The 27,533-nt window shown below is 40.6% G+C and overlaps 3 protein-coding genes across 3 annotated transcripts in view; 2 read left to right on the top strand and 1 right to left on the bottom strand.

Annotated features, from left to right (window-relative positions):
* Positions 1-27,533, top strand: part of LOC310872171 (guanine nucleotide-binding protein G(q) subunit alpha) — a 148,306-nt gene that overhangs the window by 107,149 nt on the left and 13,624 nt on the right. The window contains exon 2 of the mRNA XM_083783891.1: positions 23,972-24,205. Coding sequence (XP_083640017.1) covers positions 24,070-24,205 — 136 coding nt within the window. The 5' untranslated portion in view covers positions 23,972-24,069. The remainder of the gene's footprint in view (positions 1-23,971; positions 24,206-27,533) is intronic.
* bri3bp (bri3 binding protein) lies at positions 1,545-3,649 on the top strand. Its single transcript, XM_083783984.1, has 3 exons — positions 1,545-1,862; positions 2,882-2,984; positions 3,208-3,649. Exons 1-3 carry the CDS (start codon positions 1,683-1,685, stop codon positions 3,627-3,629), a joined length of 705 nt encoding a protein of 234 aa, XP_083640110.1. The 5' UTR covers positions 1,545-1,682; the 3' UTR covers positions 3,630-3,649.
* Positions 9,784-19,805, bottom strand: wdr31 (WD repeat domain 31; the record flags this gene model as incomplete). Its single annotated transcript, XM_083783578.1, has 10 exons — positions 19,590-19,805; positions 15,772-15,820; positions 15,276-15,408; positions 13,716-13,790; positions 13,409-13,553; positions 12,797-12,897; positions 11,782-11,849; positions 11,423-11,564; positions 10,109-10,271; positions 9,784-9,986 (listed from the first exon to the last, which is right to left on the bottom strand). The coding sequence occupies exons 2-10, from the start codon at positions 15,816-15,818 to the stop codon at positions 9,784-9,786; spliced, it is 1,077 nt and encodes a 358-aa protein (XP_083639704.1). The 5' UTR covers positions 15,819-15,820; positions 19,590-19,805.

Genomic DNA, 27,533 nt, shown 5'->3' with positions numbered 1-27,533 from the left:
TTGGAGTCCTAAGGATGAATACAGAATTAATATCAACATCCTAATACTGTCCAATAATTAGATAGGGAGGGGGTGCAAATTATGACACAAGACCAAGGCAAGATACCCATACCTGTCAAAATACTTTCTTAATGTCAACGAAGTACACAACCACGAACCACAACTAACCACGTGCAACCCAGATTCGGCTCAAACAATTCATTTCTCTCCTATACCACTAAAATATGGAACACAATACCAACAGCCATTAAGAAATGTGAATCCCTAGACTCCTTCAAAACCACTCTCAAAGAGCACCGAATTGCGGCTGCAATTTGAAACTGGCCCTCGAAAAAAAAGGAAAAGCATGTCTTAAATTTTTTGAGGGGCCCTATATATTGTAGTTTACAATGTTTACACAAACATTGAATTCCCATTGACAATTAATGGAGAATTTGTCATACTAGCCCTTACCCGTTGTGAGATATTTGCCCCCCCCCCTTGTGGCCATGGGGGGTACTGCGCCCGGGTGCCTTTTGTAATTGACTAATACATTAATTAATAATCATTAATGTGTGAAATCGAAAAAAGGGCTTCGTTACGCCCTCCATATGGTCAATGCCTGTGTGAAAAGTGGGAGTGATTGGTGCAGGCAATAAGGAGCTAAGGCAGTGTTTCTGACACACAGACACACACTCAGACATTGTTAGAATTATAGTATGATGATGATGATGATGATGAGAGTATGATGATAGTATGATGTGGACGAGCATATCGGCTGTTTTTGTCCTACACAAAATTCCCATTGACAATGAATGGAGAATTTACATTATGTAGATGAGCAAATCGGCTATTGTTGTCCTATACAAATTCCCATTGACAATGAATGGATGATGTACGATGATAATGATAATAATAATTGTATATTTGTATGTCATTAAATGTTCCGATGAATTGAAAATTGAGGACCCTTATGTAAACAAGTCCGTGCTTTTTCTGGATCTATCGGATCCTCAAGTAACAGTTTTTGTATTGACCTGTAGGCTAGCTACTTTCGTTTGAAATGTACCCATTCTGCATACTGAAGTAGACATTTCAATCAATCAATCTGAATCAATATTTTCAAAATATCAGAAAACTTGTGAAATGGGACATTCTGCAATGAGTACAGAGTACTTTAACTACATGTTGATATCAATAGGTCTACCACCATACCTTTGTACTTTTGAATTCCAATACTGACCTTTATTTGTATACGTCGGACACGGTAGTATTTCTACAATCAATTGCAGGAGGCCTATTCGTATTGATACTAGTGATACTGTCTTGAAACATTTGAGTACCTTTTCCACTACTGCTTGTTTTTAAATAGTCTAATATCGTATCGGTAGCATAGACTGTAAAACATCGGTAGGCAATAGCATTCTAGTAGCAGGGTAAATTGTACACACCTGCTACTAGAATGAGTTGTTGTACGCACTCCCTACCCGGTGAGGGCAACCGCGCGCCTGGGAGACCCATCAGTGCACACGAAAAATCACCATCACAGAGCTGCTCGATCTGGGCTTGGGCTAGTATCCTGTCGTCTTGACATCAATCCCCCAAGGTTTTAATTTAGGCAGCTAACTAACCGTTTAAGTCTGCACTTGACTTAGCCATTTTTATACACAATTCAGCTTCAAAACTCCGGGGCCGTTGGTGCTATGAAGGGAAATAAGCGCGTCGTCATTGTATTGGTGCTTTTCGCGTCAATGCTGTGTGCAGCCGAAGCGGCCAGGAGGAAAGACTCGAGCAACCAGAACAGCTTCCGACGGGCTGCGAACGGCATCTACCAGACACTGAGCAATGTGTTTGGAGAAGACAACATTAGAGGACTGTACAAGGTTAGTGACTCCAGTCTCCGACACCTGCTCTGCCTCAGCTGTCCGTGGCAAGCCTTAGCCAACCCGAGCATCACATTTGACTTACCGTCGTACTAGAGCAGCATGGCGAACAGAAGAGCGCGCCCGCCGCCTGGTCTGACTGACCACAAATGCATGGTTGCCATTTTGGATAAGAGCGTATAATTGTGCTACTTAAGTGGATATAAAGATGCAATGCATTGCAGAATGACAGAATACTGTCACATGATATAGCCTACTAGGCTACTTACTATCTGCACAGATGGTAGGCCCAGGCCATGCAGGTCATGACAGCTGTCTCTTAATTTCGGTGTAATCCAAGATTGGGACCTTGGGTCGAGAACACATTGGTGTGCATTTCCATTTCCTTCTAAGAATGCACTCGGGCACAATATGTAGATATTGTTTTCGGCAGTGATTGTTGTTTTCAGTGACATTGAAAGGATCAGGATCATTTGGCCAGGCAATCGCATAATACTAAAACACTAAAGGTGGTTGCACACATGGACGCGTTTATCGGAAAAACCGACGGAGCGTTATTAGAAAACGCACTATGATGACTCTGAGATTAGCATTTTCATGATTAATCTGGGAATCCATCTGATCACATTAATAATTTCTTGGTAATTTAGCTGGTTTTGTGCGTTCACAGCAATGTCACTCAAGTTGAGCCGACCAGAGTATTTCACATTTTCAAATGGAAATATTGATGTTTAGATATATGCGGATCTCGATATCACTGTCTGAAAGCTCAAATATTGCAATGTAAAAGTGTCAAGCCAAAACTTCCTGTATTTAAACCTAACATTACTTCCTTCCTGCATTGAGCAGCCTACATGTTGTACACTTCTAGATGAGCATAACTTGAATGTTGGACTCACTCCATATTATATTTTACAAAAAGAAAATACACCATCATTTAAACAGTTATTAGTTAAAGAAACATATTCCAGAATGCTGTATGAATGCAAACGACATATTTATTGCTTCCCAATCTGCAGTTCTTCTCTAAGACAACAGAGCGGTTTGTTCATGGGGTGGATGGATTCATTGACGCCATATGGAAGATCTGGACTGATCTACTGGATGTCATGGGCATTGACTGTAAGCATGTGGTGTTATTTTTTTTAAGGTTATATTTATGGCATTTATTTGATGACGGAGAACAATTGATCTTGCGATTAGCCACAAAACGTTCAATGTGTTTTCTACATTACATTTTTCTTGTCTTATGGTAACGTGACATTTAAAGACACAGCAATAATCTTACCTTCTCTTCTTCCATCTACTTTCTCTTGTTTGTAATCCCCACGTTCTCTTCCACTAGCCTCCAACCTCAGCCACTACTTCAGTCCCACCTCCCTCACTAACTCCCCAGCACGTGCCCTGCTCCTCGTAGCCGCCGTGCTCCTGGCCTACTGGTTCCTCTCCTTGTTCCTTGGGGGTTTCTTTTACCTACTGCATGCCGTCTTCGGACGGTTCTTCTGGCTCGCCCGTGTCACCCTCTTTGCCCTGTCCTGCCTCTACATCCTGCAAAAGTTCGAGGGCGACCCGGAGCGTGCTGTCCTGCCACTCTGCTTCATCATGGCTGTGTACTTTATGACAGGACCTGTGGGCGCGTACTGGCGCAGGGGCGGTGCGTCAGCCTCGCTGGAAGAGAAAATCGACCACCTGGACACTCAGGTCAGGCTGCTCAACATAAGGCTGAGCCGCGTCATAGACAGCCTGGAGCGTACCGGGGACCAGTAGAGAAAGGTGGATGGTGGGATTGTGGGTGGGGAGATACTTGGGAGGGAGGGGAGGTTACTCTGAAGGGGAAATATTAATATTTGATATCTGAAAATCTACTTGAACGTGTATGGTTCATTAAGTCATGGTTTTTAAAGCATTTACATCTGTCAATACGTACTAAGAAGAAATTCAGCCCTAATCCTACATCTTCAGAGGAACTCTCAAAATGGGGTTACAAGTTTTGGGAGTTGCGATTCATGAATGAGCATATAAAATGTATGTTTTCTTTTTACCTTTTTGAATATTATGAGCGGTAACTTATGGGTCTATTATTGTCTTTCCCTTTATACGGTACATATGGGCTATGGGGTGTACTCTGGACACTTAAAGAGCCAGATCCACAGCCCAGGCAGTTTTAAACCCAAACTGGACATTCCATGTTTAAATACGAATATCCCTGTCTATAGTTTGACATCGATAAGCACGCTTTTTTCTCGTCTGAAAAATACCAGTGCTACACTGTTCTTGACATACACAGGACGTTAAATGAAACAAAACAAAACAAGCACTAAGAAACTGCCTGGGTAGTAGATCTGCCTATGCTCCCTTTCTGCATACACCCCCTTCTCCTTTCTGAGGAAATCAAAAGTGGGACAGGGGTAGGGTTTGTGATCCAAACACTGTATTTGTGTATTTAGAAGGCAGCGAATGCAGTAGATGTTAGATGACTGATAGCAGGAAGAACTATAACCTATTTCCGTCCAACAGTTTGAAGTGGCATAGTCCAGTCAGTGTCATTTAGTCTTCATTCCATAGAAGCAGCAGATATCAGGACCTATTTTTCTTGTGCTTGAAATAATTAATGCGAGTGTCATGCACAAGTAAGCGTTTTTGTGTTTGTTGCTTGGGAAATGTTAAAAGCACTGGATATTTAAGTGAAGTAGCCAGATCAGACTGGTAGAAAATGGACAGACAGGCAGTAATATCTCAGGGACATAGACAGAAATCCATAAAACACTGCATACATTTGCAGCAATTAGGATGAATGCTGCATGTATCAATTCTGTTTTAAGATCATGTCAGAATAGTGAATTCTGAACTAATGTTTGACTTTTATGGTACTGTATTTGCTGCCCTCACACGGGGACAAACGGGGCTAACTGGGGCTTTACGCATCACTAATCATTCCCCTAAATATCAGTTGCCATTCTGTCTTTTTGCTACATTAAAATACTGTTAGACGTATGTGTTTAGGGATGTGCGCAGCGACAAATTTAATTGACTATTAAATCATGTTTTTTGTAAATGTTTAATCGACTAATCCAAAATTAACAATTATTCAAATCATTATCTGTGCAATAATGCATGGCCGCAAATTGAATTACAGCGCATTATTTATTTTACATACTCTCAAATGCTCTTAGCTATCGTACAAATGAATTAATTTCAGACATGTCATGTCGTTGAAGTTGTTGAATGACTTTGTCATGATTAGTTAAAAGTGGGTCAAATAGTATTACCGTTTGTACCTTAGTGAATGATGGAGACTTGCCACAGAGACTTGACAGATTTGCCACTACCCTAGCAAATTTTGACCTATTTCATAGTGCTTCTGGTGCATGCTTAGTCAATGTGCATGACTGTAACCAATCTTTATGATTTTTTTTACGTTTTGATCATTTGATCTTGCCTTTTATTTAAAAAAATTACATTTATCAAGTACTGTATTTTCCCTCCAACCATAGTTATATTCACAGTTATCCATTCCTATTATCCATTGCACTAAAGGACAAGTGACCCGAGCACTGTGGTGATTAAAATCCAAGTAGACGTCATTGTCACTTGTTAATTTGATTTAATTTACAGACATCGTTACAAGGGTGTCTGTGATGTTAGGTCTGAATTATTCATGTCTATCACTGCAGCGCAGTACCATTGTGTAATACCAGAATAGGGTTTGGCCAGTTTGATCTCTCAATATGATGTTTATTTTCTTGAACCTTATTGTTTTGGTATGTCAATGGCATTTCATAGCATGTTGTCCACTGGAGGGCAGTCCACTGTTCGATGACACTTGCAAAAACGGGACCTTTTTGAGAAACAATTCTTCTTGATAAACTATCATAGAATTTAATGGAGCATTTTTTAAAGCACTATAAAAGCAGCTTTTTTCATTCAAATGCTGACTGTCTTGATTTAGACTCACTTTGGTGTTTATAGGCGACGTTTTAATATGGCCAATTTGAGCCCTCCAAAAACTCCCTCAATTACCAAGATTTGTGGTCACAGTTCCAAACAAGCTTGCAATTTTCTTGCATGCTGTTTCAATTTTTATTTGAATGTTCCAAACTGTAAATTATTTGCTTTTTTATCTTATTGTGAGCACTTACTGTAACTGGTAGTGCTAGATTTAGACAGTTTTCCAGTATAGTATGGATTTTCTAAGTATTTCAATGAGTCTGTATAGTTTGGGTCAACTTTTGCACTGATTACTACTATATTGACCAAACCATACACCTCACTGGGCTGGGTAATATATTTCAATATTATGTCCATATCATCTAGACTAGAAATTGTCTTGGATAACATAATATTGTAATCTCTTTTTTTTTTTAAAGGCTGCATGACAGTCAATGTTACATGACTTCTAGTTCATTATTTGCCTTTAATCACCTATGTTTTAGGTATGTTGATTATTTAGCAAAAATGTCATGTAAATATTAAGTGAAAAACTCATCCGCACAATATCAATATCGAGGTATTTGGTCAAAAGATATATTCGATTTTGGCCATATCTCCCAGCCCTTTCTCACTATGATTCAGCCCAGATCCAGCCCCAGTTTTACACAAATATAGTATTTAAAATACCTTGCCAAGACCCTAGAGTTTTCCATCAATACTTAATTAATTGTCACAGCATCATGTAAAAGTATTTAGGCAGTGGCCTATGTATATGTATTATGGAATGTGTGATTTGGTGGATAATATTCATGTACACTGTAATTTAAGTAAGGTTTGACCTGGCCTCCCAATGCATCTCTGCAATTATATTGATGCTATTCTAGGTCACTTGGGTAATCTTGCTTAGCTGCGTTTGAGAGGTCCAGCTCTATATTGTATAAAAGTTAATCATATTTTCATGTTCAATAGTAAATCAAGACCCATGTTTCTTTCAGAAAAATAGAGACCATTCTCTCTGATTATATACAACCATTCCATCCACTTTACTGCATTTGGTTTGCGCACAGGAGTCACACTGAAATGGCAGATCTATCACGGTGCATTGTGAGCTTGTAGATAGCTATTTTTGGTGCATGACAAGATGCACAAAGCAGCACAATACAAGATATATTGTACGCTTTAAGTTGCTACTAGATCTAAACCCTTACTTGTAACTAGGCGTTATGCACTAATTCATATCTGTGATCATGACGAGCTGAGACTACAATGAAAATATGACATGCATTCTCTGTTGAGATTGAATGTCTTCTGAATGACCATCATTGAAAGGGACAACTCCATCTTTTTATATTTATGCAGATTATTTTAGATGTGCTGTGCCAAGAAGTTTTCCTTTTTGTCTGTACAATACTTAACTCTACTCAAGACTCGAGTAGAGGAAAATAGGTCATTTTCTTTTGCATTTCCCTCCTATTTTTCCACTTTATTTGAAAATGTTCTGTACTAAAGTGATGTGGGGTGTGATGACCCCTTCTGCCTGCCTGTTGTCAATTGTGTATCATCTGTTGGAATGTGTTTGTGGAGAAATCATCCTTTTCAAAGAGATGTTTTACAGTGAAAATGAGGTCCAGATTTGAATAAAATGAACTTAAATCACCAAAGTATCTTGTTTTTTATTGGTCTCTGCTCTGCCAGGTTGTGACACATTGTGTGTGTTTGTTGGATATTTCTTCTTTTACAATATAATCGTGTCAAAGGTCATCTGACTCATGTCCCACCTAGGCAGGATCTGACACAAAGTTTGACCTGATGGTTAAGACTGGCGAATGTTTTTGTCTATTATTAAATGCCATGAATGCTTAGCCTTAGACTAAGGTTCGTGTCGGGTCAAAGTTATTTTCAAAATTAATTTGAAAGTAAGAATATCAATAGTTTAATACCATTGGGGGCACGGTGGCGCTGTCGCCTCACAGCTAAAAGGTCTTGGGTTCGATTCCCGCTGTGGGTGTGTTCTCTCCTCCGCGTCATCAATCCATACCCTAGGACCCTAGGTGGTGGTGGCAAAAGGGCCTTTCTATGTGGAGGTACCCTCACAAAAAAAACATTGGTCTATATACAGTACTGCCTCCCCCTGGCCAGCAGGGGCACCTGATGGATGGGGTAAGGAACTGGTTGGAATAACGTTCAATCCACGTGGGAGAAACCCACCATCAGGTGAAAAGAAGCAGCTTGGACTCTTCATGAATTGAAGGAAGCATGAGGTCAGTCCGTTGCTCTCTGTTTACTGTTGAGTGAGAAAACAACGTCAAGCTAATCATCTGGTGACCCCGCAAAATAATTTGGGGACCCCCAGTTTGTGAACCACTGACTAATTAGAAAGGTTAAGGAAGGATCCGAAGACTAGTGATGTGCGAAGAATGCCTTTTAAAAAGGTCCTTTATTTGTATTACTGTATATGCACACATGTGTATATACTGTACTACATACACACACTTTTTCTATGAAAGTATAATCCAGTTTAAAAAACAATACATCCATGTCATCATTGATCACAGAGCTGAAGCAGACTTGACGAGTTGAACTTTAAAAATAATTTATCATTGTGCATCAAACAGGTGGAGGCCTAATCAACTGGTGACCTTGATTCTATTCTCGTGTAAATTAATTTACACAATTGCCTACATTCTAAGCAACTATATGCTTTATTTGGTTCCATAAAAGGTATTAGAAGCCTGCTATGGTTTCACTGGCATGAAACAAATCCTGATTTTACTGAACGGAGAAGTACTCATTACTGACACTGACAAAACCACTCATTACATTTGACAAAGTTTGCTTTCTGGAAACAATTCTAGACTTGTTAATCACATTACGATTGTCTGTTTAGAGTTATTAGCGCGTGGGAGTTTCTGGGCGGGAACCCCTTATGGTGTTTTACACCCTCAGGCCGGGAACCCATTTTGGGGTACTGTACAGTATGTACACTATTCAAAAATGTAAACAAATTGATGCTGCTATATAAATATTAGAAGTTTTTTCAGAAAACTTAGGTCAGAATATAGAGGTGTTTTTAGAATCAGCCTCAGGCCGAAATGGGTTAAAGCCCCATGTCTAATACATTTATTTCATTAATATATTAAAGAAACTGATGATTTTATATTTAGACCTGAGAGAACAATTTATCTACCTGTCGTCTTTAACTCAGAATATACAAAAAGGCTGAACTTGCACACTACTAACATTTGAATACCATACATTACTACTGTACCTAAAACCTTGTCTACTTGTAGACATAATTGGACATGGAACACTATAAAACTGAAGCTGATAAATAAATACCCACCTGAAAATTTATGTTCTGTTAATTAAAGAGCTGGAGGACAGCGAGAGACCCCTGTAATTGAACAAACACTATAGACAACATTACTATCAGAAGTTTGTTTTAACAAAACACTTTAAAAAGCTACCTTTAACCACTCTGTCACTGCAGAAAGTAGCTACCTAGAAGTTTATTTGTCAGAAGAACTGTTAAGGATATACCCCCCACCCCGTTAGTTTTGTGACTTGTCACAAGTGGACAACTTCTTGCCTCATCTCTGAGCAGCATCATCAACCTAATTGACCATCTCTAGTCCACTATCATTTTAGTGTCTAGTTCTTCTAATGTTGATAAGAATGGACATAATGGCCATCGAGGTGGCTGAGAATGAGAAAGTGCTGAGAATCTTGGCTAGGGTGTGTTCCACCACATATGACATGACAAAGTATAATTTAGGCTTGGGGTTTCTATCCAGTGCTACCTTTGTGTGTCAGCCCCCTTTTGCCACTCCTTTCTTTCCTGTCACTCCTCTGTATACTGTTCAATAGAATTGTCATGAAACTAATCCATGAGATCTGAGGAAAATAAAAGAATAGAGGTGGCGTCCACATCCATCGATGCTGATGCTTTGGTTGTGCTCAGGCCAGGCTGGGTCAGAGTCGGCATGTGTTCTTAAAAGCGTGACACCACTTTAATTTCTAGTCCAGAGGTGCCACCCAAACCTGTCCCAGATCCCTGAACCTGACCTGATCCCTGGGCCAAATGGATATGGTGGAGACCCGTGTTGAAACTGGCACATATCAGGTTAGTGGAGTCGCTGGGGGCCAAAGAAACCAATGGACCAGCACCATCCAGAGTCAACGTTCCTAAGCAGACTGGAGATACAATAGGTGAACGAGAGGTCAGGACAAGTACATTATATTTACATAATGTACATTAATTTCAAAATATATGTTGTATATAGGGGTGTGTGTGTGTGTTATTCCTTCTCTGTTACCTGCAGTATTCTGGTCCCAGATTTTGATGGAGCTGTCGTGGGAGGAGGTTGCCACCATGGGAGAGGCACCAGGAAGGGGGTCGATAAACATACAACAGGCTGTGGTCTGGAGGTGCCCTCTGTACTCCACAACCTTACAGCCAGGCTGACGCAGATCCCATAGCTACACATGCATACACACACACACGCACACACACACACACACACACACACACCTCTTAACATAAGATAATATGCCATTGACCATTTTCACACCACCACCAACCCCAGTATGACAAGTCCTCACCACCACCAACCAACCCCAGTATGACATGGATGGCTGTGTGAATATCATTGCTCTCCATATTTCATCTTTTTAAGTCTTTTCATAAAGTAATATTGCCCTGTTGTGACGAAAAGAGAGTTGAACCAGAAGCTCTCTGTCTTCCGAGCAATCTTCGTTCCTACTCTCACCTATGGCCACGATGTGTGGGTCAAGAATAAGGTCAAGAATACAAGCGGACGAAATTAGTTTTCTTTGACGGGTGGCTGACGTTTCCCTTAGAGATAGGGTGAGAAGTTTAGTCACACGAGAGAAACTCTGAGTAGAGTCGCTGCTTCTTCGCCTGGAAAGGAGCCAGCTTAGGTGGTTCGGGCATCTGGTTAGGATGCCTCTCGGCCCGGCGTCTCCCTAGGGAGGTCCTCGAGGCACGTCCCACTGAGAGGAGACCCCGGGGCAGACCAATGCGCAGTTGGAGGAAATACATCGACTCACTGGCCTTGGAACGTCTCGGGATCCCCCAGGAGGAAGTCACTAATGTTGCTCTGGAGAGGGAAGTCTGGAGCACTCTGGTGGAGTGGTTGCCCCCGCGACCCGACTACGGATAAGCGGTTGAAGATGGATGGATGGAATATAAATATAATATAAATAGCCGATTTACAAGCTTGCAACATGACAGCTTGTAGAAATTCTGAACATTTTCATTTATTTTACCTATACAGTACATGCCCTAAATAGAGACTCAAGGTTGAAATGGTTAAGTCTGTCTGTGGATTTTATACATATTTAACAAATAAATAATAACTACATTGGGTGCACTTTGGCAATTACCATTACTTTTCCTGAAAAATAGCTGGTTTGTATGTACAAGGTTTTCACCCGACAGCAACAATATGGTCAATGGGGGATCCTTCATCCTTGTGTTTACTTTGCACTGGGATCAACTTTAACTCAACAGGATATCAAGATTGTAATTGTGAGAGCTATTTGAAAGCTGAATTGTCTGTCTACAACTCTACATCTATTCAGACCCCATACATTTCCACCCATTTTACCGTACTCTCACAGCCCTGGCCTCCAAAGCCATTGCTGCTGGACACCATATAGTTGCCATTTGAAGAAACATCACAGTGGGTCTGAATGTACTGCTTGGCTGGGAAAGTATTGGTCACTTGCCATGTGCGACTGTCCCACACCCTGCATGTAGTACACACATTATTAGATGCATTCGCACAGAAAAGGATCACTATGAAAGACAGTGTGATGTAGATCATTGAAACATGTTTTAAGCCCTACGTCATTGACCAATGACACAAGGGTTCATGTGGTCAAACAACAATAGATTGATAGATGCTGGCCAGACATCACATCAGTTCAACTGGGATAGTCTGGGATCTACTGGGTCTAGTTTTACCTGATGGTTTTATCCTCAGAGGTCTGTACTATAGAAGAGCTGTCTGGCACCCAACACACATGAGTCACCTGGAATGACAGGACAAAAAGATGGGAATGTTTTGGGCTATTACCTGTGCGATTATTCTATTGATTAATCTTTTCAAATAATCATGAAGGGCATTTGTTTATATTTTTAATACATATATCACCGTGAAGTAAAATTAAAGTTTGATTTATAATCCACGTCTGATTAAGTCCTATTTTATACCATACAAAAATTGGGAAATAGCTGATCTACAAGCTGACAACACGCCACACGGGATCTTGTAGATCAGCTACAGTATTTTCACTATTTTTGAAAATAATTCCCATCAGGACTCTGCCACAGCGGATCATTTGTTTCCAAATGCTTCTGTTTTATGCATCTTCCTTGGTCATTCCAGTCCAGCCACCTGCATGTCTTCTCTCACTGCATCCATACAGTAAACCTGCTCTTGGGCTGTCCTCCTCTTCTCTTGTCAAAAGCATATCTCGTGCAACGGGGTGGGGACGGTGGCACAGTCGCTAGTGCTGTCGCCTCACAGCTACAGTAGAAGGTCCTGGGTTCGATTCCCGCTGGGGACACTGGGTGCATTCTCTCCTCTGCGTCATCAGTGCCCATACCCGAGGCGGGGCTGGAGAAAGGCCTTTCTGTGTGGAGTTTGCATGTTCTCCCCGTGTCCCCTAGGGTAGGTACCCTCACAAAAGGGGAAAGCGGAATAACGTGTTCCTTCCACCCGCGTGTTCCTTCCCCGGCCAAAAATGTGCAGCTTGGACTCCTCATGCATAGAAGAAAGCATGAGGTCAGTCCGCTGCCCTCCCTAGGGTGGCAGAGGTAGTGTAGCGCCCAGGATTACATTCGATAATGACACTGGGTGAAAAATGGGTTTGTGGGATAAAATAATCCCACAAAAACAATCCTGCAAAATCGCGGGATAAATATATTAAAAAGCATATCTCGTGCACACACACACACACACACACACAATTCTCACCAGGTTTCTGGATATGTTGTGTTTCTGTTCACACTCTGCAGATTCTATGTCCCACAGGCACATGCAGTTGTCCCGGGAACCACTGCACAGCTTCCTCCCATCTAAGATTCAGACCAGAACAATGATAAATAATGCACTGACATGCGGTCTTGGTCATACAAGGTTTCCATGACAGTGTCAGTGTGACAGGAAAATAAAATAAAATAATAATAATCTGTCTTTCAACTTTCAATGTAGTCAGAAGCTCTTGTTAATACATTTTATTGGTTAACATCCCTATTCTGGGGGGCACTTTCACCGAAAATAGCATACATATACATGTTTGTAAATCTGCTATTTGTACTCTTAGTTTACTAAGTTTACTAAGTTTACTAAGAGTACAGTGGTTAAATGTGTTAAATCTACAGACTTATATAACAACTTCACAAATAGGGAATTTAGCAGATCTACAAGCTAACACCACATTGCAATCGCAAATTTGCAACCTGCTGTGAGCTTGTAGATCTGTTAATTTCACTATTTTGTGCCACACTGTCATAGGAAGAAATGTGAAATAGGTAATTCATTTATGGAAGAAAAACAATTACTATGGATACAAGTTTTTGTTTGTACCAGGGCTGACAGCTATTCCGTTGACCACCAGCTCATGTCCACAATATTCCTGTATAGGTTCATCCCCCTGGTCAAAGTCCCACATCAAAATACTTTTATCCCGTGATGCACTGAAGATCCATGTACTGCCTGGATAACACAGGACCTATAAGATAATGGGTGAGAAGAGAACATTCACACTGAAGAGAAAATTCACACTGAAATATAACAGCAAACTATAAAAGACACCATCCATCTCGAATTTGTAAAATCTCTAAACACGCTAGCATTTTAATATTATGTCCACACATATATCCCTAAACATTACCTTGGTAACCTCTCGATTGTGGCCCTGGAAGGACTGGCACATTTTGCCTTGTCTCCAGTCATACACCACCACAGCCTAGGGATACACAAACATTATGTTTATTACCTACACCTTGTCTCCAGTCATACACCACCGTCAGTCATACACCACCACCACCCAAACTCTTCTCCCTTCTGGCTCCAAAACTGTGGAATGCACTTCCCATTGCAGTCAGAACTGCAGCATCACTCCCAATCTTCCGCCGTAGCCTGAAAACCCACCTTTTCAGACTCCATCATGGCCCATAGCACTTACCCTAACCCCTTAGATAGCATTTCTGTTGGCTTAGATAGAATTTGACACAGACTTATATCATGTTATGTAGACAGCACTATAATTGTATTGTATATAGTCATAGCACGCCATAGTACATATCAACATATGTATAGCATAGTAGTGAATATGTATAGTTTATTATGTATAGTGTATGTATAGTTTCATCATATAGATATTCCACTGTTACCTTCTTAGCTTACGCATGTTTCATGATAAATGCTTTTATGTGATGTATTCCCATGCTTTTGTTCTTGCTTAAATGTAAGTCGCTCTGGATTAAGAGCGTCTGCTAAATGCCTAAATTGTAAATTGTAAATACACCACCACAGCCTAGGGATACACAAACATTATGTTTATTTCCTACACCAAGGAGGTCTTGTTTTGTCAGTCGAATGTAAGTCTATCTGTTAGAAGGATATCGAGCCGTTATTAACAGATTAACACACAACTTGGTGGAATTGTTGGTCCCGGTCCAAAGAACTTTGCAAGCATATTGTCTTTTGTACCGGGAGGGCATGATATTGTGATGTCACTATATCACTGTTTTTTTCATTGGCACGTTTGACTGTCAAGGTTTTAGCCTCCAGGAAGAAACCCTAAATACAAAGGGGAGACATTGCACATAACAACCACACCAAGGGGTCTAATGAAGTACTGCCACCTCATAAACACACGAAAAACTGGAAAAACAAAAACAAAAATCTATCTCTAAACTGCCACCACCTTGGCAGAGGTCTTTGCTCTACTGAATGCATTTTTTAATGTTACCATGATTTTACAATTAAACGGATTAACATCAAACAACGACATTCCCTAAATATTTCAGGTAACATGGAAACTGAAGAAATGTGTCCTATTAACTCACATGAGGCCACCGTAATGTCTGATTTCAAATGTATGATTCTGTTCCAATATGAACCTGTTGCTTAGAAGAGTGTTTTGCATAGTGTTTAATTGTAAAGACAGAAAGACATATCTTCAGACAGATATCTCAGCACAATACAGACTATTGTAGCATGGTATTGGCCATATTCACAGAGTGACCCTTTTGCTATTACGTCATACTTGAGTATGACATAAGAGCAAAATGGTCACTGACTCGCTCCAATTATGTAAAGGTCTGTGATGATAACCAGGGCAAACTCTGTCAGTATGAAGTCATTCATTCTGGTGTGAACTCCTCTTACATAGGTTGCTGTTTTGTTTTCTGTTTAGTTTAGTTTTTAGTTGTTTTTTTTCTCTAACCTGGTCACTCCCTCCAGATACACAAAGATCTGGACTGAGGTTGATAACAGTGTTGATGGATCCTTGATGGGCCGGCTCATACTGTACCACCTGACTGTCAGAAGAGCCATCTGGCCCATCTCCCCCAGAGGCTCTGAACAGAAAAACAATCTATCACATTAAGTAATCAAACACAACAACATATTATACCTATAAACTTACATGAATGCAAAATTGCAAATGTGTGCACATGCAGAGCTTCTTACCCTTTTCTTTATTTTGTAGTGATAGGTATATAGTGGTATATATTTGTTTTAGATCAACAGTATACACAATCTAGATTTGTTCGGATGCATTATTAATTATCCTGAAAACACTCATTATATATCATATTTGTATCTTTTGTACATGGTCTCATGATTCCAAATTAAATCATAAATGTATTTTAAGTTTCAATACAGCATGAATACAAAGTCAAGTAAGTAAAGCCTTGGTGTGTCATTACAGTCATTCTCACCTGTAAAGTTCGGATCTCTTACGGAACTTGCTCTGAAGTTTGCCCATGTCTGTGCAACCAAATAGAGAAAGGACAATACAATCAATCAGGGAAGATAAAAGGTTGTGGGGAATTCTCTTCCCTGTCCAGGTCAATTTTGGGCGTGAAGAAGTCGCAAACCTAATAGGCACAACTCGGACGATTAAATGAGGCACATCTGAAAAGGCCCGGATTTATGCACAGGCACTAGTGGTGCATTCAATTAATCGATTGGGCAATATATCGATCGAAAATCTGGGCGATAGGTGAATCGATCGAGAGGCTGCTGTATCGATACGGCAATAAACGGCATGAATTATTTGGGTGATCAGTGTTGGCAAACGTACCTCTGTTTAACGTTATCAAAGCCCCCCTTGCAAGTTGCAATGCACTCCCTTCCCAGGCCCCTTGTTAACATGTTTAGACATTTATTTTAATTTAAAGATCTCTGTGAGCCTGAAAGTGTTTTATTGTATTTGTGCATCATGGTCATTATTTTTTAATAAACATATAATCGATATATTGTATTGTGTCCTTTGTATCGTGATTCGTGATACACATCTATCGTGAGATTGCAAGCAATATCCACCACTAACAGGCTCACTTGCAGCCTGGTGCACCAAGTGCTGGGGAGCTCAAAACCAGTGGCAGCGCCTAACAAATACACTTTTGTTTTTCCCCCATCCTATTCCTGTGCCTGCCTCGTGCATCTCGGTAGTACCTGACTTTCAAGACTCTCATGTCTCATCCGCTAGTTTGATTGATTGAAGAATGTATTAACAGTTTGGAGAATTACAGTACATTTCAAGCACAACTCAATACAAACAACTGTGGACGACACCATAAAGCATTACACTTGTTTAGAATCGGGTCCACCATGTTCAATTCATCATAACATTTAGAGAAGTACAAAAATAATATAATAATACTAATAATAATATAATCTATAATAATAGAAATAATATAGCTGCAAGCAGCGATAAGGCGGGACCAAGAAAGAAGACAATACGCAATAAGAACAATCTGCACACATAAGACTCACAGGCTATGTTGTCAGTACCCGGATTTGAACACACAACCTTGTGGTCTGAAGGCGAGAGCTCAAACAACTGAGCTATCTTGACACAGTCATTTGTTTCATTGTAAACAGTAACATCATTCAGTATTTTCAGTAACAACTGTGTCCTGGTTTTGGGGATGTCTTTATCCATTACTACAGTGTGTTTTCACGTACAAACTTATCTTTGTACGCTTTCAGTGCTATTTGGCATGACCCTCTACTATACTGTAAACTAAAGTGAAACAAGCATATAACGCTGCATTTATGAATTAGAGGCAGAAGAAGAATCTTCACAAACCAGCAATTTTTTTTTCAAAATGGGCAGGGGTGAGGTGGGTACGGGGAGTGAGGCCAAGTATAGTAGCCTGACCAGTTTGTTCTGGGAAGTCTGGAGCCTTGTTTTAAGGGCCTTTGAGGTGCTGTGGTACCAAGAGGTGCTATTACTATTTGATCCAAAGAGAATGGATTCAGTTTTTCCCAGGTGTAAAGATAGTTTGTTATCAGCGAGCCAGGTGCAGATTCTACCGAGCTCGGAGCTGAGGGCCTTTTCAACCTGCAGTTTGTTCCTGTCCGAGACCAGCAATGCTGAGTCATCTGCAAACAGGAACAAGTTGCAGTCACAAGCTGATGTCATGTCGTTTACATATATCAGAAACAGTAAATTCCCTAGTATGCTTCCTTGTAGAACGCCACAGCTCACTTGCTTTTTAGTCTGCTCATGCATCTGATCTGAAGCTGTATGCATTATCACTACTTCATACTGACACTCCACAGCGTTTAAAAAATGTAAGTGGCCATCTACAATAAGTTGCTCTTTGTAATCTTTGCATTTCAATTTAAAAAAGACAGAAAGAGTTTCTGAATGACAAAATCACGTGATTATCATTGCTGCCTCTATTATGCTATTGAATTTTATTTTGTTATCATTTGAACTTGTACTGACGGCATGTAATGTCATTGATTTGATTTGAAAATAGACATGAAAAATAAAAGGCCCTGGCTAAATCTGTGCTGTAATGTAACACTGTCACAGGGGGCACGAAACCGGGTCGTAGCCCCGAGCACCAAAAAGTCTTTAATCCGGACCTGCACCTCAACTAGTTGACCTTATTTTTTCTAAGTTATATGTTATTTGTTTTAAGTATACATGCTGGAGTCTTTAACCGTTGTACAGTTTGTATAGTTGTATTGTTTAAGTAAATATATTTTTGTTTATGAGTTTTTCTTTGTTTATTAGTTATTAAATACTTTAGTTTAGTGATGTTTTCTTGCATTTGACATCTGTCAACAATAAATTGTTCCACTGTTTTTATCTACATCTGCATCCTCATGCTTTGACTGGTGTGCCTAATGTTGATGTGTGATGTTCAGGCGTGGGTACCTGGAAAGAGTTAGAAGGTGATTTGCTAAGCTATACATTACATTTTAAATGAATGAAATATAAAAGAGTTGTTGTATACAATATATGGAAGAAACTGCAGTCACTAAATGTTAATAGTATTTGTAGTAGATAACAGTAGCACAATTTGAAATTTGTGTTTGACTATAGGGTTCGACTGGATTGCTGAATTCCTACAATGCCCATAATGCTTTAGTGCACTTCCCCCTCCTTGTGGAGAGGGGGGAGGGTGCATGGAGGTGTGTCTTTGTAGTCCAGGAAGGAAGTGAAACCACATGACAGGTTTTTGGACATGAACATGGCGCCATGAATAAAATATAAAAATAAATCATATTACACACACAAAAAAAACCCCAGGAAAGTGTTTCTCGTGTCCTAAACATCGGGGGCGTCAGGAAATACCTCACCGGTGACCGGACCGGAGCGCACTCGCCTATTAGTTTGCATACTGGGGCAGCTGTGGCTCAGGAGGTAGAGCAGTTCGTCCAATGATCCATGGGTCAGCGGTTCGAATCCCGGCTCCTCCTGTCTACATCGAAGTGTCCTTGGGCAAGACACTGAACCCCAAATTGCTCCCGATGTGCTGGTTGGTACCTTGCATGGCTTCCGCCGCAATCGGTGTATGAATGGGTGAATGTAATGCACAATCTATGTAAAGCGCCTTGGATAAAGGCGCTATATAAATGCACCATTTACCATTGCACAATGTGCTATTTCCGAACGTACCCATCATAAAATGTTAATAATATGAATTAATTGTTCTTGTTGGCCCATTTAACACAATCGGGCAAGGTTGCAGCTAGCCTGGCATGCAGACTAATATACACATGTCTGCAGAGGGAATTTTATTTTTTTGCAATGGCAGATTTGTCTAGTTTCAGGCTAGGTTGCAGCTGATTCAGTCTAATAACCTTGTATTAGATTAGATTGTCAATGTGTTCTTTAGTATGTGAATACTTCTTGTTTAATCATTTTCATTTAGTAATTTAGGGTTAAGATGCGTTGCATACCATGCAATAACACCTGTTGCAAAATGTTTATTACACCTTAATTGCATAAGACCAACATGAATGGCGACTGAGGTTGAACCATCCGCACAAACACATTGACACATATAAGCCCCTTCATCCTTGTCTGATGTAATTCCCAGTATCCAAACCAAGCAGCAGGAAAGGAGACTGCTAAAATCCTATTAAAGCCGCATCATTAGGAATTAGGGACATGCATGCAGACACCTGCTGCGAAATGTCTACTACCATGACCCAAGTCCTTAGCCTATATTACAATAAACATTTCAAACAGCAATGGTAACCGCAGTGAATGAGCGACTATATTTCTCACCTGTCACTGGGCAGGCGTGGTCGCTGTGTTGTTGGGAGTTGGTTAGCTCGCTAGCAGCATGCTAACTAATCTTTCTTTATCTCTCATCATGCCAAAAGACATTATGAACGAACGATTATCGTACGAATCCAAACGTGCAAATGAAAAACCGCGATGGTGCCATTGCCAAAAGGTGAGAAGATATACCGGCATTTACCTTTTAAGTTAGAATGGCAAACAGTAGATAGAACTATGTTCAAACTGCAAAGGACCCATCCTACTTTCCTCTCCTTAGCGACGCTTCCCCTGTAACTAAGCGAAAATGAGGTCACATGACACATAACAGGAGAGGATCCAAACGAGTCTCTCCTTCAAAATAAAAGCTAGCGGCCTCACGACTCAAGTTGATTATGCTCATTTGTATGTAATAATTGGTCCAATATATATAGATTGTAGACCATATCCAAATGACTAAACTGCACTGGATTTTGTCTCAAAAACAGTCTATTGGTCTTTAATATTTAGGATTGCTTGCCTCTTTGGACATATCTGAAACACTACACTAAAATGTTCAAGACTGAAATTGAAGTTGTGTCTCTTAGTTTTGACCTTTCGAGATAGGCTGGCTTTTCCAGGATACACCAGCACCATCATGACACATATGGATCAACGAAACAAGAACATTGTTTTATTTTACAAGCTATTTTTTCATCCTTTGTGTAAATAATTCAATTAAGGGATATGCAAGGGTTCAATTTGACAGAAGAATGTTCAACTAACTTGAACTTAAATAAACTATGGAGAGCAGAATAGCATGGTGTTAAACCTGTTGCTAGATCCCGATGTTCCCTTTGTTGATTTGGTCCATATCAGATACAGGTTGACTCCCAAGGCAGCAAATCTAGGACAAATCTGACATATCCCAGGACACCTAGCATTCATTCTGATGGCACCATTTTACTATTTTTGTATTACTTTAATTCCAAGCTAAAGATCACATGTTGTACAAAATAAGTTACTTTAATCCACTGTATGTTGATGTATCAGTCAAACTCAAACAGAATCTAATTGCGACTGTAGGTCGCAGTTTACTATGAAAACCTGCATCTCCCATCAGTCGGCCAGTCGGTCATGCCTCCATATATGGTCACACCTCATGACATCACGCCTCGTGACACGTACGAACATTAGGGTCCACCATGTTCAATTCATCATAACATTTAGAGACGTACAAATATACACTTCTATATAGCCAAAAACAGGAAATCATCATAGAAGAGGTAAAAAGGGGAAGAAAACATATTTGAAATATAAGGGGTGGGTAGGGGATTCAGATTTTACGGGGGCCAGTTTGGAATTGCAGCCGTCCGTAGGTGCCCTTTGGGAGCGGTTATGAAGGAGTTAAGGGATTTGCATGTCTTAAAGGTATATTCAGTGATTTCACTCAAAAAACCTTAGGTTTTGTTTTTGGCTGGGACCTAAGCCTTTCATCCAATCAGGATAGAGAGCCAAAAACGAAACCTACGTTTTTTTTTTACCCCCAGGGGTTAACTGGGGACAGGGATGAGGAACTCCTTATATGGTCAGCACACTCTATAGTAGAGGGGATTATCACAACAAAACAAAAAAATAAGTGAAATCACTGAATATACCTTTAATGGCCGTTGGTGGATGTTCCACATTTTGGTGGCATAGGAGCTAAATTAATTTAGTCCCTTGTTTGTGCCAAATCTGGGTTGCACATGGTTTGTTGAGCTCCCTCTGGTGAAAGATCACGACACTGATCTCATCAAACCCTGGACAGTAGGAGAAGACTAGGAGAAGACTGGATCATCACCTAGATCTCCATGGAGCCGGTGCCGGCCAGCAACTGACCTCAAACCCTTAGATCTCCATATATAGAGCTGACCTGTTCTGACATTCCATATAATGTTGATCCTATCCCACCTGTCCTTCCTCTTCGATGTCTCCCTTTTGACTGATACCTGTCCATTAAAACTCTAGACGGGCCCGGCCCAAATCCATTAGTGCAGCTGGCGAAAACTAGAGTTCTCAACAGGCCCGAAAATTAAGGCCCAGCCCTCATCAAAATACATCAGAATTTCAGGAAAAGAAAAACAAAGGTATACATGTGAATTACAGATCAACATAGGTTTACATTATGTTGATCTGACCTCATCAAACCCTGTACACTAAGACACGCTCCATAATATTGCCAGACCTCATCAAACCCTGTACACTCAAGACACTGCCCCCACTGCCACCCTTAGATCTCCATATATGGAGCTGACCTGTTCTGACATTCCATTATGTTGATCTGACCCCCCCATGCTAAAGCGCCAGCGCTCGCCTAGCAGTCTGCCGTCACCCAGGCGGATGCGTGCTCGCTTCTCGCCAGGGCGTCTTACTGGTATAGTGTGTGCGTGTGTGTGTGTGTGTGTGTGTGTGTGTGTGTGTGTGTGTGCGTACACATATACATACTATGAATATATGTAATTTATACTCTTTGGAGAGTGCTTCATTTACACATTTCAGCAAACCAAACACACTTGATAAAAAATGCTTTTCCCTGGCTATTAATAGTCCTTACTAATAGCTGCCTTTGTGGCACAACATACCATGCATCTATAGTGTCACACTGTTGAGGGAGTGTACGGCAAGTCTCATAGGTGCCCAAAGCCCACAAACTATAACTTTTATGATGCTATTAAATTGGTATACTTTACGCTCCAATAGTACCACAGCTCGTTTGGGTGAGACCATTTCCATTTTTAAGTTTTAAGTAAGTATGGGAGGAGTGTGGCCTGTTAGCCCAACACACAACATTCAGTATAACAACGTTCAGTATAACAACGTTATACTGAAGGTCTGAGCACCGACTTACAGAGCAGGCTATACATAAAAGGAATTTGTCTCTTTCTTTCAATGTATTTAGATCATTTTGACCAAAAAAATGAAGGGTAGGTGTAAAACAAATTTGGAATTGGTCATTCATTTCCCCCCTGGACATTTTGTGAGGGGTAGGATTATTGTATAATGTTTAAAATACAGGCTAATATTCTTATAAGCTTATTATCTTATCTGTCAAAAACATAATTGTAGTGGTCTCTGGTGGTAAAAAATAATAATAAGATACATTTTAATTAGGTTTAAATTATACTGGCTTGCCCATGAATTTGATAAGCAATGTCAAAAAAATCTATTGGGCTATTTTGGTGGCCTAACTACTGGGACTCATTTTAAGACCACATGTCTGTTAATATCCAGATGTGAATTTGATAATGACGTTGAAGCTAAAATGCTTCACAAAACAACAGATAACACTGCACAACAACAGCTTAACAGATTTAACCATTTTCTGTGTACTTAATATGGTAATATAGGGATTTGCTGATGACGTCAGTTGTGAACTTTTATATTTAACAACATACATTATTCTAGCACAGGGTATTTGGTATTCATGATATTTGAAGTTCTGGCAGAAAACAACAAAAGGCAGATCGGGTTATGAGTATGACATGAATTGTAATATTACAATTTACAAACAGCTATATCAACACATTTCGTAGTATTCCACAGGTTGAAACGACCTGACACTCCCCCCAGCCGACGTCACATTGGTGGATGGTCTCTGTAATAAAAATACATGAAGGGAACTGAGGAAAAGGAGAAGACTGGCAGGCTGAGAAACGAAACGAGCGGCGTGTTGATTTCTCATTTCCCCAACACCGAGTTTTGGATGTTTACATGTTTTTTTTAGGCCTAATGGGAGTTATTTCTTTGCTGTATCGCGAGGCCTATAGGTGAAATTCTGACTATAATGGATTTCATGTTTTTTTTGTCTAGACAGAAAGAGATAACTGTACTGTATCGTATCCCAGCCTAGCGGATTGGAGTGAAAGTCCGCCATATTCTGCTTTACCACGCCCGGGAGTCAAGCTATTGGAAATAAAACGGGCACGTTATAGCCTATATTAATTTTTTTCTTTCTTCACGTTGCCCATTTGTAAGGACGATAACATTAACATTAGGGATATTCGATACAAAACAATTCAGCATTGAAGACTTTGACCCGAGAGTTACTGGACACAGATGGGAATGCTTGAGATCACACCTAACTGTACGGATATGTCTTAAAGGGATCTGTTGATCATATTGAGAAGGAAAAGCAGATTACGCCAATTAATAAGATTGGACAAATATTCAACATACACGGTACATTGTTTGAAGCTGTCCGGAGCCCTGAGAGCGAATCGAAACGGGGGAGGGGGGAAATACTTTATGAAATATATACATTTTCCTTTCCCCCCAATCTGTGCGCTCTTTAGGCTATAACAACAGCGTCCACCCGTATTTATCCACAAGTAGGCCTGTATAAGGGCGGTTTTTAGTTTTTATGGTAGTTTTTTCCTTACATTTTTAGGCCTCGGGTTTTTAAACCAATCTGAGATCTGGATGAATTAGTTGAGGCAAAGACGGAAAAGTGTGTTTAAACAAGAGAATGACCCTGGAATCCGTAATGGCGTGTTGCCTCAGCGAAGAGGGGAAAGAAGCAAGGCGGATCAACGACGAGATCGAAAGGCAGCTCCGTCGGGATAAGAGGGACGCTCGCCGGGAATTGAAACTGTTGCTTCTCGGTAAGCTGGTATGGGCAGGAAGAGGAGGAGGAGTGATGCAAAAGCAAAACCCCCAAACAGCTCCTGGGGCTGGGGGGGGGGGGGGTATTTTACTATGCTAGTGCACACATAAATTAAATTGGGTCTTGGGGACGGTGTTTAGTTGTTTGCTATCTTGTTTTTGAGAGTCGCATGCCCTGATTCCCAGATTGATCGTTCTTCTATCTAGGACGACGAGGAAATGTTGCCCAGCGAGGCCTGTCGCCACTCGCCATGAACCAGTGCCACCTGATTTGAATAACTGCAGCCGGTCAATTAACATCCAGGCAACTATTGTCAGACCACATTACGGGCCTGGCCGTAACTGTTTGGCCCAGCAGCTGCAATCTGTGTGGTATGTTATACCCATACCCACAAGGGCCAAAGTCTAGCGCGTTTTATTGGGAGCAATCGAGAGTAGGCTATGGTTTTAGTCTTTAGACCCAACACTGTCATATCTTAGGAGTTAGACATAGGCCCAGTGGTTGGAGGGTGGGTGGGTGCATCATGATCTCATAGCCAGCCTAAAGCGTGTGCATGTTAAATCAAACCATGAAATTGAAAACTCTCGCCGCTATGTAGGCTATTACCTTTAGACTCAACCAAATTATTTGTTACACTTACACCATTCATATTTGGGATTCTTTGAGCGGGTGGGGCTGTGGGCGGCAATCATTGACACCACTATTTCCATGATCACTTCTTGGCATCATGTGAAAATCTACGTCTATCTTTTCTAGAATGTCTTGATGTAAATCCAAAGCATCAAATGAATGAGCATGCAGTATAGCGTTTAGCCAGTTGGGAGTTGATTTAAGAGGTATGTAGGCATCTTGAGCCCTTGGCTACTGTTAACCCTTACAGTGTAATTAATGTGAAGGATATCAGGAAACCATATGGTTTACTACCAGTTCTCTTTTATTACACAGCCACTACCTCATTATTATACAAAAAGAAATATCTCAGTAAATAATATGTAGCCCTGTCAGAATTTATATCTACCGGTATTCAATAAATAAGGCAAAGCATGGATATATTCATTTTTATATATATATTCATATATTCAACCCTCACTTGATGTGATCTTAATGTATTTGGCCTAAACCATTGGTTCCCAAGTCCCAACCTTTTTATACTGAAGTACCACTTCACCATATTAACTCATGTTAAAATTCAAGAGTGTATACCTGCCATTTTTGTTCCATTCCTAAGCCAATAATGCTGCTGCTCTGACAAAACTCTGTCTAATCACTAATCAGCACAACTGATTAATGTGATTAATCCGTTCTCAAATCTTCTATTAATGGCTAGGTGTGCTGTATTATCATTTCAGCACGGCTGGATAGCCTATTTCAACCAATTGCTTGGTCAGAAGAACTACCTGTATAGTAATATAAATATTTCATTCCACTTTTGTCTTTTTTCTCCTTTTTTGGGCGACTCCTCTGTGTACCACAAGAGGGGGGCTCAAGTACCGGTGGTTGGGAACCTATGATTAGTATCAATATGACCGACGCTATTATAATGTTGCATGAGTGAGGCTAAACTTAGTCTAATCCATAACAGATGACATCACTGAACAAGTGAACATGCATCATTAAGTATATTGAAAATCACATTTTACATAAAGATTAACTGAATGTGTAGCATTTTTAGCATGGAATAAACAATAGGCCTTTTGAATGTCAAGTTTTGGAATGAGGTATTCTATTGAGCACAGCAGTTGCTTTACTTGCTCAGTTGTGTGGCTTGTTTTTACGCTCTGTGAGTCATATTGTACAGTATAGTACCGGGCCATTGTGCAAATTATATCTGTAGTGGTTTTCATTTTTTATCAGTTTTGACAGTGAGCGAGAGGTGTCACAGAAGAATGGCCACCGTGTATTTAGCATTTTAGAAAAGATATTCTCAGTTCAACTACATAGGACTCGGGCTATATTCTGTATCGTGCAATCAGTGGCTTAAACCAGGGTAGGCTACAGACTTAGGAATGAAGCATACAGGCCAAACAACGCTTAAGAGTTCGAAGTGAGGTTAAGTTACACTGTTGAATTGGTCTGCCAAGCCTATCACAGACCCAACAGGAACGCCAGCTCTTAGCGCTTCACAGTACCCAAATAGTGCTTGTCTCCAGAGAGACATGTTGTTCTTGGTCCACTACCAGACCAAATGAACTAGGAGCTCGCTGAGAGGGGAGCTGTGTGTGTGTGTGTGTGTGTGTGTGTGTGTGTGTGTGTGTGTGTGTGTGTGTGTGTGTGTGTGTGTGTGTGTGTGTGTGTGTGTGTGTGTGTGTGTGTGTGTGTGTGTGTGTGTGTGTGTGTGTGTGTGTGTGTGTGTGTGTGTGCGTGTGCGTGCGTGCTGGCGAAGCCAGAACGGCAGTCTTGGATGGGCCAGTATGCATGTGCATTTAAAATAATAATCATAATATATTGTCTATATTATTTAATTCTTATTTTTGCCTTCATTTTCCTCAAAATATGAATTCAGATGTCTGTCTTCTAGATTCACAGGTGCACACGCACGTGACGCACGCACTATTGGTGGATATTGCTTGCAATCTCACGATATATGTATCACGATACAGAGGCCACAATACGATATATTGATATATCTAGATTAAACGTTTATTAAAAATAATGACCATGTTGCACAAATACAATGAAGCACTTTCAGGCCCACAGAGATCTTTAAATTAAAATAAATGTCTAAACATGTTAACAAGGGGCCTGGGAAGGGAGTGCATTGCAACTTGCAAGGGGGCTTTGATAACGTTAAACAGAGGTACGTTTGTCAACACTGCGTCACCCAGATAATTCATGGCGTTTATTGCTGTATTGATAGAGCAGCCTCTCGATCGATTTACCTATTGTCCGGATTGCCGATCGATATATTTCCATATCGAGAATCTTTAGTTTATCTGATTGTTCAGTGACAGGCTGTAGAGGTGTTGAGCTACGGGAAGTAGTGTAATATAGGGAACACTTGTTCGTTCAAGTGAGCATTGAACAACATCTCCACACGGAGCTGTGCTTTCTGAAATGGTCTGTAGCCTAAGCCTACTGTGAAGACACACGAGAAAAACATAATATTGTTATTATGATGCTTACATTACATAGCTTCGGCTAAAACACTGAATTATGAAAGGACCACAATGGAAACAAGTCAGCCACTGGGCGAATCTCACTGATAAAGTAGGCTAAGTACAGAAATTCCGCAATGGAAACGCGCTGATGGCTTCAAAAACAAGCTATCGGGCCCGTGGCTCAGTGGTCCAGGCACCTTGGCTGGCGATCCAGTCTGGCAGTGTGCC

This window comes from Protomyctophum parallelum, assembly GCF_964188405.1.
Source record: "Protomyctophum parallelum genome assembly, chromosome: 15".
NCBI classification, from domain to species: domain Eukaryota; kingdom Metazoa; phylum Chordata; class Actinopteri; order Myctophiformes; family Myctophidae; genus Protomyctophum; species Protomyctophum parallelum.
Note: the sequence above shows the minus strand (reverse complement) of the source record. Positions and strands in the feature narration are given on the sequence as shown.